General features: G+C 41.9%; 1 protein-coding gene and 1 long non-coding RNA gene across 6 annotated transcripts in view; both read left to right on the top strand.

Moving 5' to 3' along the window:
* The first annotated feature begins 631 nt into the window (after positions 1-631).
* Positions 632-7679, top strand: LOC139029413 (uncharacterized). Of its 3 annotated transcripts, XR_011481710.1 has the most exons (7): positions 3583-3693; positions 4177-4375; positions 5120-5254; positions 5479-5609; positions 6265-6370; positions 6610-6771; positions 6982-7679. It is a non-coding gene; the product is annotated as an uncharacterized lncRNA (long non-coding RNA). The 3 variants fall into 3 exon arrangements; XR_011481709.1 differs by lacking the exon at positions 3583-3693 and adding an exon at positions 632-915 and having other exon boundaries at positions 6610-7679; XR_011481708.1 differs by having other exon boundaries at positions 6610-7679.
* A 7845-nt stretch (positions 7680-15524) lies between these two features.
* Positions 15525-18318, top strand: part of LOC111981379 (gametogenetin-binding protein 2) — a 35820-nt gene continuing 33026 nt past the window's right edge. For 2 of the 3 annotated variants that reach the window (XM_070449249.1, XM_024012610.2), the window contains exons 1-3: positions 15696-16302; positions 16670-16799; positions 17377-17457. In XM_070449249.1, the coding sequence (XP_070305350.1) occupies positions 16707-16799; positions 17377-17457 (174 nt within the window). In that variant the 5' untranslated portion in view covers positions 15696-16302; positions 16670-16706. Of the gene's footprint in view, positions 15669-15695; positions 16303-16669; positions 16800-17376; positions 17458-18318 lie in introns of those variants that run through there. The other variant, XM_024012609.1, reaches the window with a different exon arrangement.

Raw genomic sequence — 18318 nt, 5'->3', positions numbered from 1 at the left:
GAGTTTCCTAGTTCCGAATAACACGTAAATGCTGATTGGCTGACAGACGTGGTATATCAGAACGTATACCATTGGTATGACAAAACATGTATTTTTACTGCTCTAATTATGTTGGTAACCAGTTTATAATAGCAATAAGGGACATCTGGGGTTTGTGGTATATGGCCAATATACCACGGCTAAGGGCTGTATCCAGGCACTCCACGTTGCATCATGCTAAGAACAGCCCTATACCACACCCCATCATTCATTATTGCTTAAGTATAAGTCATAATACCTAGCCGTAAAACCCAGAAATGTTTCCAATCGTTTTTTAACCATTCATTTTTCCGTCTGGAATTTTAGAACTACTTCATATAAGGTATCTGTTTTTGTAGGCTTATCCTGGCATGACGTTTTGATAACCGCACAAATCTCTCTCGGACAAGGTAACTTTTCTCAATATATTTGCCTGTAATTACCCCCCCAAAAAATGAAATGCTAATTACCTCTAATGTGGCTATCATACAGAACTAACTACACATCCTGCCTCAAGCTTTGACGTCATCACCCAAGGCACGTTTCTCCATGCAAACTCTCATCGACAAGTAACAAGTAAACTACCATGTAGATACAGTATTATAGCCTTTTTAGTTTCTCGTGTAAATTATTGATAGTGTGTATTTCTCGTGTAGTCTTGTTTAGCATTTTTTAAATTAGCTAGCTACGTTTAGCAGTTTTTAAATGACTCGATTTTCTAAATGTTTATTACACTCTGGCCTTTTGTAGCGAGCTATCTAACCTTAGGTCTCTCCGTCTATCAGAAACAAGGATGGTTCTGTGCTATGTACCGGATTGTAACCACTACTCCAATAAGCACACACACATTTGATTGTTTTCCGACCTCGAGAGACGTCGCTGGAGCAGTCTGATAAGGTAAGCCCTGTTTGCTAGCTACTAACAAGCTATTTTGGTTAGGTCAAAGCTCTGTGGTTAGCTAGGTACTTATGAAAATTAGCTAGATAACTACCGACCGTAGGTAATGTGCGTGTACAATGCACGTTACCTACCTTAGAAGTAAAAGGAGAACCAGCATATGCTAGAATGACTGTGTTGAGTGAGCTATTCAGCTGGTTAACGTTAGCTCACGGTTTGTGTAACGTTAGTCATACTTTTTCACGTGGTGACATGCTAGCTAGCATTAGCCAACCAGGGAAGGGATATTTAGCTAACGTTAACTCACCATTTGTGTAGCCAGACTTGCTACAGTAGCTAACATTAGGACGGCACCACGGCAATGATAGTTGGTTAGCTAGCATGTCACCACTTAGAAAAGTCTGACTACACGAACGGTGAACTAATGTTAACTTATGGCTGCAGGGGCAGTATTGAGTAGCTTGGATGAAAGGTGCCCATTTCAAACGGCCTGCTCCTCAGTCATAGTTCCTAATATTTGCATATTATTATTAGTATTGGATAGAAAACACTCCAAAGTTTCTAAAACTGTTTGAATTATGTCTGTGAGATTAACAGAACTCATATTGGCAGGCAAAATCCTGAGTTGAAATCAAAACAGGAAGTCAGAAATCTGAGCTTGTCTGTATTCACCAGAGTCCTTTAAGAAATCCAATTGAGTTATGACTGATGTTGCACTGCCTAGGGGTTCCACTAGATGTCAGCAATCAATAGAAATTCCAATGAGACTTCTATGATGTTGTGGGAGCGAATGAGAGCAGAATCAGTCAGGTGTCTGTCAAGCAGCCATGCGCTGCTCATGCCTTTTCTTCATGCACGACACTGACGTTCCATTGCTCACGGAGACAAGAAGGAATACTCCGGTTGGAACTTTATTGAAGCTATATGTTAAAAACAGCCTAATGATTGATTCAGTACTTAGTTTGAAATGTTTCTTCGACCGGTAATATCACATTTTGAAGTTTTGGTCCGATATAACGCTGACCAGAGTTAGCGTTTGGATATGTAAACCAGACGCGCTAACAAAAGAAGGTATTTGGACATAAATAACGGATTTTTTCGAACAAAACAAACATTTATTGTGGACCTGGGATTCCTGGTGTGCTTTCTGATCCTAATCAACAAAGGTAATGGAATATTTATCATGTATTTTATTATTTATAGTGACGCTATCTTTGCAGCTGTGGTATGCTACTTTGAGCGCCGTCTCAGATAATAGCGTGCAGTTATTTTTCTGTAAAGTTTTTTTGAAATCTGACATAGCGGTTGCATTAAGGAGAGGTATATCTATAATTCAATGTGTATAACTTGTATTATCATCTATATTTATGATGAGTATTYMTGTTGAAACRATGGGCTATGCAAAGTCACTTGATGTTTTTGCATTTAGTGAATCTTGTAGCCTCAATGTAAACTCAGATTTTTTKATATAAATATGAATTTAATCAAACAAAACATGCATGTATTGTGTAACATGAAGTCCTATGAGTGTCATCTGATGAAAATAATCGAAGGTTAGTGATTCATTTTATCTCTATTCTGGTTTTTGTGAAGCTATATTTAGCTGGGAAAAATGGCTGTGATTATTTTTGGTTTTGTGGTGACCTAACATAATCGTTTGTAGTGCTTTCGCTGAAAAGCCTATTTGAAATCGGACACTTTGGTGCGATTAACAACAAGATTACCTTTAAAATGATATAAGACACATGTATGTTTGAGGAATTTTAATTATGAGATTTCTGGTTTTTGAATTTGGCGCCCTGCACTTGGACTGGCTGTTGTCATATTGGTCCCGATATCGGGACTGCAGCCATAAGAAGTTTTAACTAGTTATTTAGCTAAATATTGCCTGGTTGGCTAGCTAGTTCACAAGGGACTTTTTTATTTATTTATTAGATTTTTTTATTTCACATTTATTTAACCAGGTAGGCTAGTTGAGAACAAGTTCTCATTTGCAACTGCGACCTGGCCAATATGAAGCATAGCAATTCGACACATACAACAACAGAGTTACACATGGAATAAACAAAACAGTCAATAATACAGTAGAAAAAGAAAACAAAAAGTCTATATACAGTGAGTGGAAATGAGGTAAGATAAGGGAGTGAAGGCAATAAATAGGCCATGGTGCCAAAGCAATTACAATATAGCAATTAAACACTGGAATGGTAGATGTGCAGAAGATGAATGTGCAAGTAGAGATACTGGGGTTCAAAGGAGCAAGATAAATAAATAAATACAGTATGGGGATGAGGTAGGTAGATGGATGGGCTATGTACAGGTGTAGTGATCTGTGAGCTGCTCTGACAGCTGGTGCTTATGTGACAGGTTAAAGGAAATACTCATAGCCTGTTATACATTAAAAAGTATTAGTAAGTTCATAGATGTTTTAAGATCCTCACATACTAAGGTTAAGAAGATCATGCATTCAGTATTAGTTGATAGAGATTGATAACATTCATATAATTGTGTTAAAATCCGTCAAGCGTACAAAGGGTACGAATTGTGAGAGGAATGTGTAAACGTTATATTGATTACTTTATTTTGTGGTGCCTAATGGAAGGGTAAAAGTGTTAATCTGTGATCTACTAAATGCTCTTAATCTATGAGCCTGAGATCGATTGCTCTGGTCTCCACCCAAGTTCCCGGGGAAATCGCGGTCTTTCCTTATTGCACTAAAAGTTCTCCTTGAGGAAACAATACCGTATCACTGTCGTGATTATTTCTCCCCTTTTTCAGGTACGTTATTGATGATAAAAAAGAGTAATTTAAATGTAATAACTCACTAACATGTCAAGAGTGTTTAAGGTTAATAAGTTTGCAGAGAGTAATATGATCCCTGCTCGGTTGCAGCGAAGAATAGCTTCGTACTGAGAGTAGCTGCCATTTTATGTCGATTGTGAATGAACATGTGCGTTGTTAATAAGATATTTTGCGGTGTTATTTGTATAATGGTTTTTCAAACACTTTATTGCCTGTTGATAAATTKAGTTATGGTTTACTGAGKTAAAGCTTTGTGCTTGACAGTTATATTGAAATTAGTATCTGTTTCAGTGAATTACAGTGTATACTGTTGTGACTTGAATAAGCCTTGTACCCTACAAAACTATCTATTTCCTGTAGATCTGTTGTTCTGTAAAATGTGTTACTTTTGTAAAATGGATTGCACTAAAAGTTATCCTTGAGGAAATCACTCTCGTGATTATTTCTCCTCTTTTTCAGGGGCGTAACACTTAAAGCTAGTGAGGGAGATATGAGTCTCCAGCTTCGGAGATTTTTGCAGTTCGTTCCAGTCATTGGCAGCAGAAAACTGGAAGGAAAGAAGACCAAAGGAGGAATTGGCTTTGGGGGTGACCAGTGAGATATACCTGCTGGAGCGAGTGCTACGAGTGGGTGCTGCTATGGTGACCAGTGAGCTGAGGTAAGGCGGGGGTTTACCTAGCAGAGACTTTTGGCCTCAATGCTTTCCCCATACAAAACACAGAAACGGTTTTGTTCCACAAGTGCATCTGGTGTACATGACTAATCAAATGACCTGTGAAGTCAGTTGGAAATGTCAACAGGGATGGAAATTAAGCTTGCCCGAGGCTATTACTTTTCAGACTGGGCTAGTAGACAATGTGCCAAACTAGCCTGACACAGCTGTGGAATAGCTTGTAGAAAATGTGCCAAACTAGTCTGACACAGCAGTGAAATTCTGCCTTTACAAAAATTGCATGCCACAGATTTGGGACCTGAATGTTACCCAGGCTAGTTGAAATCCTTATGTTCTACCCCTGCATGTCAGTCCCCTTCAGACGATTCCCCCATCATTGTTGGTCCTCCTCGGGGACCTTACGGCTGAGGGTTTTAACTTTCCTCTTGAGAATTAGAATCATAAGTACAGCCGTATAGCTCATCGCAATACTTCCTCTTCGGACAAATAGTATCCTAGACTGTCTTGATCATCTAGTTCAGCATTCCAGATAATTTCTCCATCCCAGCAGAAATGTCCCATCCACATAGTAGGATTTCAGATGTGCAGATAGACCAAAGTCCAGTCTATTTTACTGTTACTATAGTCAAGTCTGTGGGTTTTGGTATTTAAATATAGATGTTACAATTTTAGTAATCAACCTATTGGGGCGGAAAAAAATACCACTGACCAAATGTCTTTGTTTTCCAGTTCAACAGGAGTGCATCCCTCAGACCATCCGGTACATGGACATCCTGTGCCAGTGGTATGACATCCTGTGCCAGTGTGAGCCGAGCGCAACCGTCCAGTTGTAGACTACAGCAGATCGAGCCTGTGGACGGAGAGGTCAGTAACTCATCAAATGTGATACAATGAATTTGTAGATATCTGCACAGTATGTTTGTGTATGGTTCCCATGAGTTAAGATTGGGTGGTGAGGGACCACTTGTCACATTGTTTTTCATAACACAAACACACCTTGGACAATGTGTTTTCTGTCCAGATAAAGATGGTGATACAGCATTGAAAAAGACCTATCACTGACCAAATGTCTCTTTTTTGTTTTCCAGTCCAACAGGAGTGCATCCTTCAGACCATCCGGTGCATGGACATCCTGCGCCAGTGTGATCCGAGCATGAGCGTCCAGTTGTGGAGGCTACCAGTAGTGGAAAAAGGACTCAATTGTTATACTTGAGTAAAAGTAAAGATACCTTAATAGAAAATGACTCAAGTGAAAGTCACCCATTTAAACCTACTTGAGTGAAAGTCTAAAAGTATTTGGTTAAATATACTTAAAGTATCAAAAGTAAATGTAATTGCTCAAATATATAAGTATCAAAAGTAAGTCTAAATCATTTAAAATTCCATATATTAAGCAAACAAGACGGCACCATTTTCTTATTCTTTTAATTTACGGATAGCTATGGGGCACGCTCCAACACTCAGAAATAATGTACAAACAAAGCATGTGAATCAGCCAGATCAGGGGGTGAATCCGCCAGATCAGAGGCAGTAGGGTTGACAAGGAATGTTCTCCTTAAGTATGTGTGAATTAGACGATTTTCCTGTCCTGCTAAGCATTCAAAATGTAACAAGTACTTTTGGGTGTCAGAGAAAATGTATGGAGTAAAAAGTACATTATTTTCTTTAGGAATGTAGTGAAGTAAAAGTTGTCAAATATAAATAGTAAAGTACAGATACCCCAAAAAACTACTTAGGTACTTTCACTTAAGTACTTTACACCACTGGAGACAGACAGGTCAGTAACTCATCAAATATGATACAATAGTGTAAAACACTGAATTTGTAGATGCATCGAAATTGTAATTTTATGTCCCCTTTTCCCCATGTTTTAGATGAGGCGTGACATGCGAAACAGTCTCACCCCACGAGAAGCAGTACATGATCAACGCCATCCTCAGCAAGGAGATCTGCTGGAAGTGATGTACTCTCACTCTGGGGGTAAGACATAATTTAAACATCAGATATAAATTCTCACTGTGACCATGATAATATGCAATGTGAATTGTGTTGTACTACTTAACAAAACTGAGGAGCTGCACTCAGACCAGACTTTGTGATTGAACTAAATTACTTTAGTTGGCTGCTTTGAGCCAACTTGTATATAATATAACCTATTCTAGGAGCCTAGTGTGTGTGTATGAACCATGTGGAATATCTTTGGACCATTGGCTTCACAGAAAACGGGTACTGACAGGAGGAGCAATATGAGTCTGTCAGAGGTCGTCACGCTGGATAGTGATGTGTGGACCACCAAGCCTCCAACACAGAATCAGGTGTTCCTTCCAATGATGTGGCACAGACCTTGGACCTGGTTTCATTAAGGATGGTCTTCAGAGGCTGTAAGACCCTCCCTCCTTGATATAGAAATCCTTTGACTTCAATGGTAATGCCCCTGCACCATAAGAATACTTGACCTCTAACCACTGCAGTGGTGCTCACCATACCATCCAGTGAGGCTGCCAGGACCTAAAGCCCTGACTCCCACACATTCATCCCTGTAGCCATTTTGAATGCCTGATGCCGCCCTCTTTATGTGCCCCACTTTACAGACGACACCCCATCCAATGAGTGTGATCTGAGGACCCTGCTCCACCGACAGCACCATGCCAGCCTGCATGCCCCAGGTGGCCTGGTTTTTGAACAATGTCTGGTACAGGGAGGGTTGCGGTTGTTCTAGCTCAGGTTCAAGGAGACATGCCATTCCACTGAACCTTCCCCGGGGACGGTTCCTTAGCCACTGAAGATCCTCCTCTGTGGGCTCTCTGGACAGAGGGTTGTAGTCTTCGGCCAGGTACAGGTCCTCCACTGAATGCACCTGGTTGGGCACGGCTGGCTTCCTCCTCACATTCCACATCCGTACAACCGATATTGTGAACTGCCAAAATAGGCTGCATTGCTACACTTATGAGCTCCACGGAGGCATTTGCATGTGAATTACCTGGTCACTTATTATAGAGACCTGACAAGTGGAAGGATGTTAAGTGCCACATGCCTTTCAATGCTTGACTTTGAACACGCTGAAATGCATTTGTTGTAAGAAAGTGCTATATAAAAAGTTTGATTGACATTACAACTGTAGAATATTTCAACTGTAATTTTCATAAGGACAAGTGCAGTTTTCCCATAAACTTTTAATTGATAACTTGGGATTTTATCACTTGACATCAGTCAGAGTGCAAAGGGTCCTATAATCAAGACTGTGTGAATACATGTACCACTCTGAATAAATAAATAGTTTTTGAAGCTTTGTCTCTGGTCATGAAACTAAAATACAAGCAGAAGGTCTAAACAAAGTCAATTCTGAACGTCAATCGATTTTAAGATGAATTCTCATCAATGACAACATTCTATACTGAACAAAAATAAATGCAACATGTAAGGTTTTAGTCCCATGAACTGAAATAAGATCCCAGAAATGTTTCATAAGCAAACATTTCTCATTTTGTGCACATTAGTGTACATCCCTGTTAGTGGGCATAACTCCTAGATAATCCATAGGTGATTAAAGAGTATGATCATTACACAGGTGCATCTTGTGCTGGGGACAATAAAAGGCCACTCTAAACTACTCAGTTTTGGCACAATACCAGATGTCTCAAGTTAAGGGAGTGCAATTAGCATGCTGACTGCAGGACTGTCCGCCAGAGCTGTTAACGTTAATTTCTCTAACATAAGCCACCTCCAACGTAGTTTTAAAGAATTTGGCAGTACATCCGTCCGATCGCACACCACGTGTAACCACACCAGCCCAGGACCTCCACATCCAGCGTATTCACCAGCGGGATCGTCTGAGTATTTCTGTCTGTAATAAAGCCGTTTTGTGGGGGGAAACGAATTCTGATTGGCTGGACCTGGCGAACTGAAAAGACGAGCGACCCAGGGAACTGCACATATATATGAACTATAACTTAGTAAAATCTTTGAAATTGTTGCGTTTATATTTTTTTGCAGTATCGAAGTGAGTTATCACTCATCCAAGTCTGTTATCCAGGGTAATCTGGTTAATGAGTATATAATTGATTAAGTGGCTATTTTCTTGTAGAATGCTGACAGCTGTGTAGAACACATTGTACTGCTAAGACGCTCAAACTTAACTTAATAGCTGCACTCACCGACACAGGATACACTTTAACCCTCATGCCGGCCCTGACCAAACCTCTAAGTTGCCTTAACTGTAGCTGCACTTCTCCACATGACCAGACTTATAGACTTCTCCCATTTTAATGCTCTTATGCTCATCCTTAAAATGTCATAAGGTCTGAAATAGACACCAAGGTTGACATACTGTACAAATAATTATCTAGGCTAAATAATAAATACTTTTTTGATCTACTGCTATTCTAACTAGCTAGCTAAAGTGCAGTCAGTGGCTAACTATGACAGAAAGGGTACCAAAGAAAGAATTACACGGTTATCAAAACGTCACACCAAGATAAGCCTACACCAAACACACACTCAATTAAGTGTTTGTAAAATTCACTGTGAAAAATGAAGGGTGGAAAAAGGATTGGAACCATTTCCATGTTTTACCGCTAGGTTTTATGGGTATTATGACACCTCCACTGTGGCGGACTATTAAAACGTTGCGGCCCACACGCCTGTGTGGGGGAAAACAACCTGTGGTTACCTAGGTTAACCCATTGGCTTACAGCAAAAACTTCCCTTACAAAAAAGATTGCAGTTTTAAAGCTGCAATAAAAGTGCAGTAACTGCAGGCAACTGTGATATTTTGGACGCAGTATTTGTAGCTTACTGCACTCTAACAGCAAAAGGTTTGACTTTTTCCAAACGCAATTTTCTTGTCTGCTTGTTTAGGTCAATTACAAAACTTAATTTAAGAAAAGTACATGTCTAAAGATTACTTTTCAACATTGACTGCTCTCGAGCCTTCTCACTACGTAAAATAACGTAATGTTAGGCTTCCCTCATGCCCCTTTTCATGACAGTGCTAGTAGCCACGTGAAAGCTAGCTAAACTCAGCAACAACAAAAAAGTCCTCACTAGCAACTGTTTAGTTTCAGCAAACTTAACATGTGTAAATATTTGTATAAACATGACAAAAGTAAACAACTGACAAACTGAACAAGTTCCACAGACATGTGACTAACGGAAATTGAATAATGTGTCCCTGAACAAAGGGGGGGGGGGTCAAAATCAAAAGTAAGTCAGTATCTGGTGTGGCCACCAGCTGCATTAAGTACTGCAGTGCATCTCCTCCTCATGGGCTGCACCAGATTTGCCATTTCTTGCTACGAGATGTTACCCCACTCTTCCACCAAGGCACCTGCAAGTTCCCAAACATTTCTGGGGGGGGGGGCCCTAGCCCTCACCCTCCGATCCAACAGGTCCCAGACGTGCTCAATGGGATTGAGATCCGGGCTCTTTGCTGGCCATGGTAGAGCAATCACGCACAGAACGAGCAGTATGGCTGGTGGCATTGTCATGCTGGAGGGTCATGTCAGGATGAGCCTGCAGGAAGGGTACCATATGAGGGAAGAGGATGTCTTCCCTGTAACGCACAGCGTTGAGATTGCCTTCAATGACAAGAGGCTCAGTACGATAATGCTGTAACACACTGCCCCAGACCATGACGGACCCTCCACCTCCAAATCGATCTCGCGCCAGAGTACAGGCCTCGGTGTAACGCTCATTCTATCGACGATAAACGCGAGTCCGACCATCACCCCTGGTGAGACAAAACCGCGACTCGTCAGTGAAGGCAGTGCACTTTGCCAGTCCTGTCTTGTCCAGCGACGGTGGGTTTGTGCCCATAAGCGACGTTGCCAGTGATGTCTGGTGAGGACCTGCCTTACAACAGGCCTACAAGCCCTCAGTCCCTCTCAGCCTATTGCGGACAGTCTGAGCACTGATGGAGGGATTGTGCGTTCCTGGTGTAACTCGGGCAGTTGTTGCCATCCTGTACCTGTCCCGCAGGTGTGATGTTCGGATGTACCAATCCTGTGCAGGTGTTGTTACATGTAGTCTGCCACTGCGAGGACGATCAGCTGTCCGTCCTGTCTCCCTGTAGCGCTGTCTTAGGCGTCTCAAAGTACGGCCATTGCAATTTATTGCCCTGGCCACATCTGCAGTCCTCATGCCTCCTAGCAGCATGCCTAAGGCATGTTTCTCACAGATGAGCAGGGACCCTGGGCATCTTCCTTTTGGTGTTTTTCAGAGTTAGTAGAAAGGCCTCTAGTGTCCTAAGTTTTCTTAACTGTGACATTAATTGCCTACCGTCTGTAAGCTGTTAGTGTCTTAACGACCGTTCATCAGGTGCATGTTATTTAATTGTTTATGGTTCTTGAACAAGCATGGGAAACAGCGTTTGAACCCTTTACAATAAAGATCTGTGAAGTTATTTTGGATTTTACGAAGTTATTTCTTACATTGGTACCCCAGGTAATCTTAGGTTTTATTACATACAGTCGGGAGGAACTACTGAATATAAGAGCAACGTCAACTCACCATCATTACGACCAGTAATATGATTTTCCCGAAGCGGATCCAGTGTTTTGCCTTCCACCCAGGACAATGGATCTGATTCCAGCCGGCGAACCATAAACAACGTCGCCGTAAAAGGGGCAAACGAAGCGGTCTTCTGGTCAGGCTCCGGAGACGGGCACATCGCGCACCACTCCCTAGCATACTACTCGCCAATGTCCAGTCTCTTGACAACAAGGTTGATGAAATCTGAGCAAGGGTTGCCTTCCAGAGAGACATCAGAGACTGTAACATTCTTTGCTTCACGGAAACATGGCTCAATCGAGAGACCCTATCGGAGTCGGTGCAGCCAGCTGGTTTCTTCATGCATCGCACCGACAGAAACAAGCATCTTTCTGGTAAGAAGAGATGCCTTATAATATGCCTTATAATTTAATGAGACGTGGTGTGATCATAACAACATACAGGAACTCAAGTCCTTCTGCTCACCTGACTTAGAATTCCTCACAATCAAATATCAACCGCATTATCTACCAAGGGAATTCTCTTTGATTATAATCACAGCCGTATATATTCCCCCCCAAGCAGACACATCGATGGCCTTGAACTAACTTTATTTGACTCTATGTAAACTGGAAACCACATATCCTGAGGCTGCATTCATTGTAGCTGGGGATTTTAACAAGGCTAATCTGAAAACAAGACTCCCTAAATTCTATCAGCATATCGATTGCGCAACCAGAGCTGGTAAAACCCTGGATCATTGTTATTCTAACTTCCGCGACGCATATAAGGCCCTCTCCCTTCGGAAAAGCTGACCACGACTCCATTTTGCTGCTTCCAGCCTACAGACAGAAACTAACACAAGAAGCTCCCGCGCTCAGGTCTGTTCAACGCTGGTCCGAACAATCTGATTCCACACTTCAAGACTGCTTCGATCACGTGGATTGGGATATGTTCCGCATTGCRTCCAACAACAACATTGACGAATACGCTGATTCGGTGAGCGAGTTCATTAGAAAGTGCATCGGCGATGTCGTACCCACAACAACTATTAAAACATTCCCAAACCAGAAACCATGGATTGCTGGCAGCATTCGTGCGAAACTGAAAGCGCGAACCACTGCTTTTAACCAGGGCAAGGTGACCGGAAACATGACCGAATACAAACAGTGTAGCTATTCCCTCCGCAAGGCAATCAAACAAGCTAAGCGTCAGTATAGAGACAAAGTAGAGTTGCAATTCAACGGCTCAGACACAAGAGGTATGTGGCAGGGTCTACAGTCAATCACAGATTACAAAAAGAAAACCAGCCCCGTTGCAGACCAGGATGTCTTGCTCCCAGACAGACTAAATAACTTCTTTGTTCTTTGCTTCTTTGAGGACAATACAGTGCCACTGACACGGCCCGCTACCAAAACCTGCGGACTCTCCTTCACTGCAGCCGACGTGAGTAAAACATTTAAACGTGTTAACCCTCGCAAGGCTGCAGGCCCAGACGGCATCCCCAGCCGCTTCCTCAGAGCATGCGCAGACCAGCTGGCTGGTGTGTTTACGGACATATTCAATCAATCCTTATCCCAGTCTGCTGTTCCCACATGCTTCAAGAGGGCCACCATTGTCCCTGTTCCCAAGAAAGCTAAGGTAACTGAGCTAAATGACTACCGCCCCGTAGCACTCACCTCCGTCATCATGAAGTGCTTTGAGAGACTAGTCAAGGACCATATTACCTCCACCCTACCTGACACCCTAGACCCACTCCAATTTGCTTACCGCCCAAATAGGTCCACAGACGATGCAATCGCAACCACACTGCACACTGCCCTAACCCATCTGGACAAGAGGAATACCTATGTGAGAATGCTGTTCATCGACTACAGCTCAGCATTTAACACCATAATACCCTCCAAACTCATCATCAAGCTCGAGACCCTGGGTCTCGACCCCGCCCTGTGCAACTGGGTACTGGACTTCCTGACGGGCCGCCCCCAGGTGGTGAGGGTAGGTAACAACATCTCCACCCGTTGATTCAAAACTGGGGCCCCACAAGGGTGCGTTCTGAGCCCTCTCCTGTACTCCCTGTTCACCCACGACTGCGTGGTCATGCACGCCTCCAACTCAATCATCAAGTTTGCGGACGACACTACAGTGGTAGGCTTGATTACCAACAACGACGAGACGGCCTACAGGGAGGAGGTGAGGGCCCATGAGTGTGGTGTCAGGAAAATAACCTCACACTCAACGTCAACAAAACAAAGGAGATGATTGTGGACTTCAGGAAACAGCAGAGGGAGCACCCCCCTATCCACATCGACGGGACAGTAGTGGAGAAGGTGGAAAGTTTTAAGTTCCTCGGTGTACACATCACGGACAAACTGAATTGGTCCACCCACACAGACAGCGTTGTGAAGAAGGCGCAGCAGCGCTGCGGAGGCTGAAGAAATCGGCTTGTCACCAAAAGCACTCACAAACTTCTACAGATGCACAATCGAGAGATCCTGTCGGGCTGTATCACCGCCTGGTACGGCAACTGCTCCGCCCACAACCGTAAGGCTCTCCAGAGGGTAGTGAGGTCTGCACAACGCATCACTGGGGCAAACTACCTGCCCTCAGGACACCTACACCCCCGATGTCACAGGAAGGCCATAAAGATCATCAAGGACAACAACCACCCGAGCCACTGCCTGTTCACCCCGCTATCATCCAGAAGGCGAGGTCAGTACAGGTGCATCAAAGCAGGGACCGAGAGACTGAAAAACAGCTTCTATCTCAAGGCCATCAGACTGTTAAACAGCCACCATTAACATCGAGTGGCTGCTGCCAACATACTGACTCAACTCCAGCTCACTTTAATAATGGAAATTGATAAAAAATGTATCACTAGCCACTTTAAACAATGCACTTTTATGTTTACATACCTACATTACTCATCTCATATGTATATACTGTACTCGATACCATCTACTGCATCTCTTGCCTATGCCGTTCTGTACCATCACTCATTCATATATCTTTATGTACATATTCTTAATCCCTTTACACTTGTGTGTATAAGGTAGTAGTTGTGGAATTGTTAGGTTAGATTACTCGTTGGTTATTACTGCATTGTCGGAACTAGAAGCACAAGCATTTCGCTACATCGCATTAACATCTGCTAACCATGTGTATGTGACAAATAAAATTTGATTTGAAAGACAGGGTCCTGAAAAAGGGACGTTTCTTTTTTGTTGAGTTTAGTTACGAACATTAACTAATCTAGTCAACACCATCAACACAAACGGACTATACAGCTACAAGTAGTGAGTTGAGTTACAAATGGACTATACTAAAAAAATTACAGTAAATGTCTACCTGTGATGAAATGTTTCCCAACACAATGTCAATATAGCACAGGATTTCTAAACCTACTTAACAGTAGGTATAAGGTAAGAAAATGTGTTTGTTTGTAAATGTATTTTGTGAATATGAAATTTGGCCTAAAGAATAATGAAATGAATTACATAAAATTGTTGCAACTTGTTCATCGTAGGTAAAGAATCCAAGCAGTACATCTCTCCACAATAGTGTAAAATCTTCATAAATGTGTTCAATTATAAATCTACTGATGTCTTGCCACAGTTTCCTGACATGAATACAATGCCAAAAAAGATGCAACACCGTTTCTATGTGGTCATTACAAAAGCTACAATTTGAATTAGCTTTTCTTAAACTTCTTCATATAGTGGTTGGCAGGATAATATTTACTCATAATTTTAAAGGAAACTTCCTTAATTTTGTTAACAAGTAGGTATGTTTGTGGCAACATCCAACCTTATTTCCAACAGATATTATCAATAAAACCGTTCCAATAAGGCATGACAAAAGGTATAGATACAACATCCTGCTGAAACAAGGTTCGTATCGCTCTGTTGTTGAATGGACCAAAAGAGAAACAAATCTTTCCTACTGATGAGTCAACAGGGAAGGTAGATTCTGAGGGTCAGATCTTGACACGTTCCTGAATAATAAATCAACACCTGAGGGAATGGCATCTAAAAACAATTGCAAAATATTTAGGTGTTACAGGGATCATGTAAAGTGGTAAGAATTCCTTATAACTAAGTTTTATAAAACTCTGCATTTACAAGTTGGCTCACCAACAGGATATTATTTCGGAAACAGTATTCTAAAAACAAAAGTATTTTTATACCATATCCCGATTATTCCACATATAATATCTGTGTAGAGAAAAATTATGCTTAGAAATTAACGACCATGACAAGAAAACCTGCCGATGAAAAGCAGAGAGTTTCACTGGAACTTCAATATTATAATTGCAAACCAACATGAAATCAAGGCCACCAAAAGTAGAGAAGACATGATGAGGAATACAATTCCACATATAAGTGGGTCTTCTTGGGAATTGTTTTATCCAATTGATCTTAAAAGTATTATTTAAGGTAGTAAAGTCCAGAATTCATCCCACCATACTCATAAGTGTTCACTACAACAGTTTTCCTACGATTGGGAACTATTTCACGCTGGGAAGATTTTTAACATGACACCGGCCATTAGGCTACCATATTTGGAAGTGCGTGAAAACGCCAAGCGGTTGCACATTTATACATTCGGTGAAATACCTGTATCATTGTTCTATCTGTTCTTATCTCTGGCAACCCCTAGCGCCCGAATCTCATCTCGAGCGTACATCTGGAATTTATTTGTTGCTACGTCTTGAGGGCAAAGGTTACACATGAAGATTCCTCCGCCTATTACGCGCTTGTTTTTGTATAAAAAGGCAACTTTCAAAAGCCTGGTAAGTAATGTACGATGATTGCTTGTGTTTACAAAATAATGTAATTATACATTTGTAAATTCGTGAAGAAGTTTCAGTTGTCAAGAACATGAAACAAGATCAGTAATTTACAGATTGATTGACATAACGTTAACTCTTCGCCGGAAAAGCAGCTAAAGTTAGCTAGCTAAATTAATCTGTTTCTTTGACGCTTCAATTTGATTCGAATTTCTTCAGACCCTGGTGCCAGTGGAGGTAGTTGCTAGTTAACCAAATAAGAAAGTTAACCACAGTAAATGTAAACTTTTCCGTAATCTAACACGTCCTGGTTGTATTTTTTGTATTTCATAACGATTGCTACTCAGTTTAAAACACTCCAGTTAGCTAACTATCGACTGTGCCGCAAAAGCATGCTCGAGCGGCAGAGTCGATATCCGCGCGTATAAACCCAGGGTCGTCACACTACTCCCTCCTTTCAAAGAGCACGTCCTCGCGCTAGCTTGCGACTCTACGTCTTATAGGAGCGCGCTCACCGGCCAAGCACAGGCACTGTTGTGGATGCAAGGTCCGATCAATTCTGACACCAATGTAATAAAACACCAGGGAGCAGGTCTCGAACCCTCGACCTTCTAGCCCGAAGTCCAGCGCGCTAACGGTAACTAGCAGCAGGCAGCCAGTTATCCATGACTAATATATCATTGACTTGCTACAGTGGCATTTATCAACCACAGAAGCGTTTAAAAATGTTGGGATCATTTCATATTACAGTACACACTGCTATGCTTTATCTTGGCCAGGTCGCAGTTGCAAATGAGAACTTGTTCTCAACTAGCCTACCTGGTTAAATAAAGGTGAAAAAAAATAAAAATAAAGAACATTACATTGTATTTTTTCCCAAATTATAGTTCACTGCGTGTTATGACAAGGCATAGAACTTGAAATGACGCGCGGTGTGTCCGTTAGCCCTAGCTATTGGTGAATCTGTGACTTGGATTTGCTCAATCTGTCCCCACTGTATACAGGCAATACGTGATACCACCGCGACAGGAGCTGTAAGACATGGCGAGTTTGGTTGCGGTTTGCAGGGACGGGGAAGAGGACTTCCCTTTCCTCGCACGACAGATTCCCCTGTACATCGATGACACTCTCACAGTAAGAAAGTGCAGTGTTTCCGTCTCCCATATGGTGCTCAAGTTGTTTGAAGGCTTTACAATCAGGCACTCTTCTGAACCTAGCTAGCTACCTATGTCGACAATGAAACACGGTTGCGAGCGAGAGACCGAGAGGACTAGCTAGGCCTCTCCAACAACTAGCGCCAGCAAGCTAGCGTTAGCTATCCGGATCCACCAACCGGCTTTCTAGCTAGCTAGGCATGTTCTAGCTGTCACGTATTTCCAATGACACCTTGATGTAGGTTAAGCATTGTTCCATTACATTTCTGAGCTGTTAGGCTAGCCTAATTGACCAGTTAACTAACCGGCAAACTAACTGGATGCGGTTGCTGGGTGGCTAGCCTAAATGGTTATAATTTGAGCAGTGGCAGCATATTAGATACTGTGCTTGGACCTATGTTGGCGATGCAGACACTGTATGGACAAGTTAATGTTGGAAGAGTTTTACTTAATGCTGGAACAGCTTTACTTCCTCTACATAGTGTAGAATTTCCCAGTTGTGTTGTGGAATACTTATGCTGATGACACTTTCAATATATGTCCTCTTGTTATTACAGATGGTGATGGAGTTTACTGACAATGTCATGAACCTTGACAGTCACCAGATCAACAGCTCTGAGATGAAGCAGTTTGTTGAGGTGAGTACTGTCAACATCCTAGTCATGAGGAAGGAAGAAGATTTGTGTGTATTAGGGACGTTACCCATTTACCGTTAGTCGGTTACCCACTGAAAACACATTTGACCGGTCATTCTTAATTTAATTTATCTCCAGAGTGGCGCAGCGGTCTAAGGCACTGCATCTCAGTGCTAGAGGTGACACTACAGGCCCTGGTTCGATTCCAGGTTGTATCACAACCGGCCATGATTGGGAGTCCCATAGGGCTGCGCACAATTGGCCCAGCATCGTCCGAAATAGTGTTTGGCCGGGGTAGGTCGTCATTGTAAATAATACATTTTTTCTTAACTGACTTCCGTAGTTAAATAAAGGTTATAAATATAAAATAATTCGCATAATTAGGTGGAATTAAATTGCAGTGTGTTTTCGTTAGTCGTCATGCATCTTATTAACCAAAATGTACTTTTTAAAAAGTTTTTTAAACAACTAATTGACAGATGTCAGTTAAATTATTTGAATTCCATTTTGTTTGTTTTTTCTTCTTCTGTGCACTCAATGCGCTCATTGATACAGTTTCTATAGAGATAAATCAGGTCCAGCCTGAACTATGTGATGTACTAAGGAGTTTCTAAAAGGCCAATATTCTACATAGTTTAGTGCTTAAAACGTGGTTATTAACTAGAATGACCATAATCCATTGCGCATCTACTTATCCGGTCTGTGTTTCTTTTATGCCTGCTACGGAAGAGGCAGAAGAATGCGCGATTGTGAGGGTATCTAGAAAGCAGCTTTTGCTTGGCGATGTATCTCTATCTGAAAATACATGATCTAAGTGATTGATAGTTGGAATTTGACCATCAACATTTACCGGACCCGTATGCA

This window comes from Salvelinus sp. IW2-2015, linkage group LG20 (genome assembly GCF_002910315.2).
Source record: "Salvelinus sp. IW2-2015 linkage group LG20, ASM291031v2, whole genome shotgun sequence".
NCBI lineage: Eukaryota > Metazoa > Chordata > Actinopteri > Salmoniformes > Salmonidae > Salvelinus > Salvelinus sp. IW2-2015.
The sequence above is the reverse complement of the archived record's forward strand: the minus strand, read 5'-3'. Positions and strand labels throughout refer to the sequence as shown.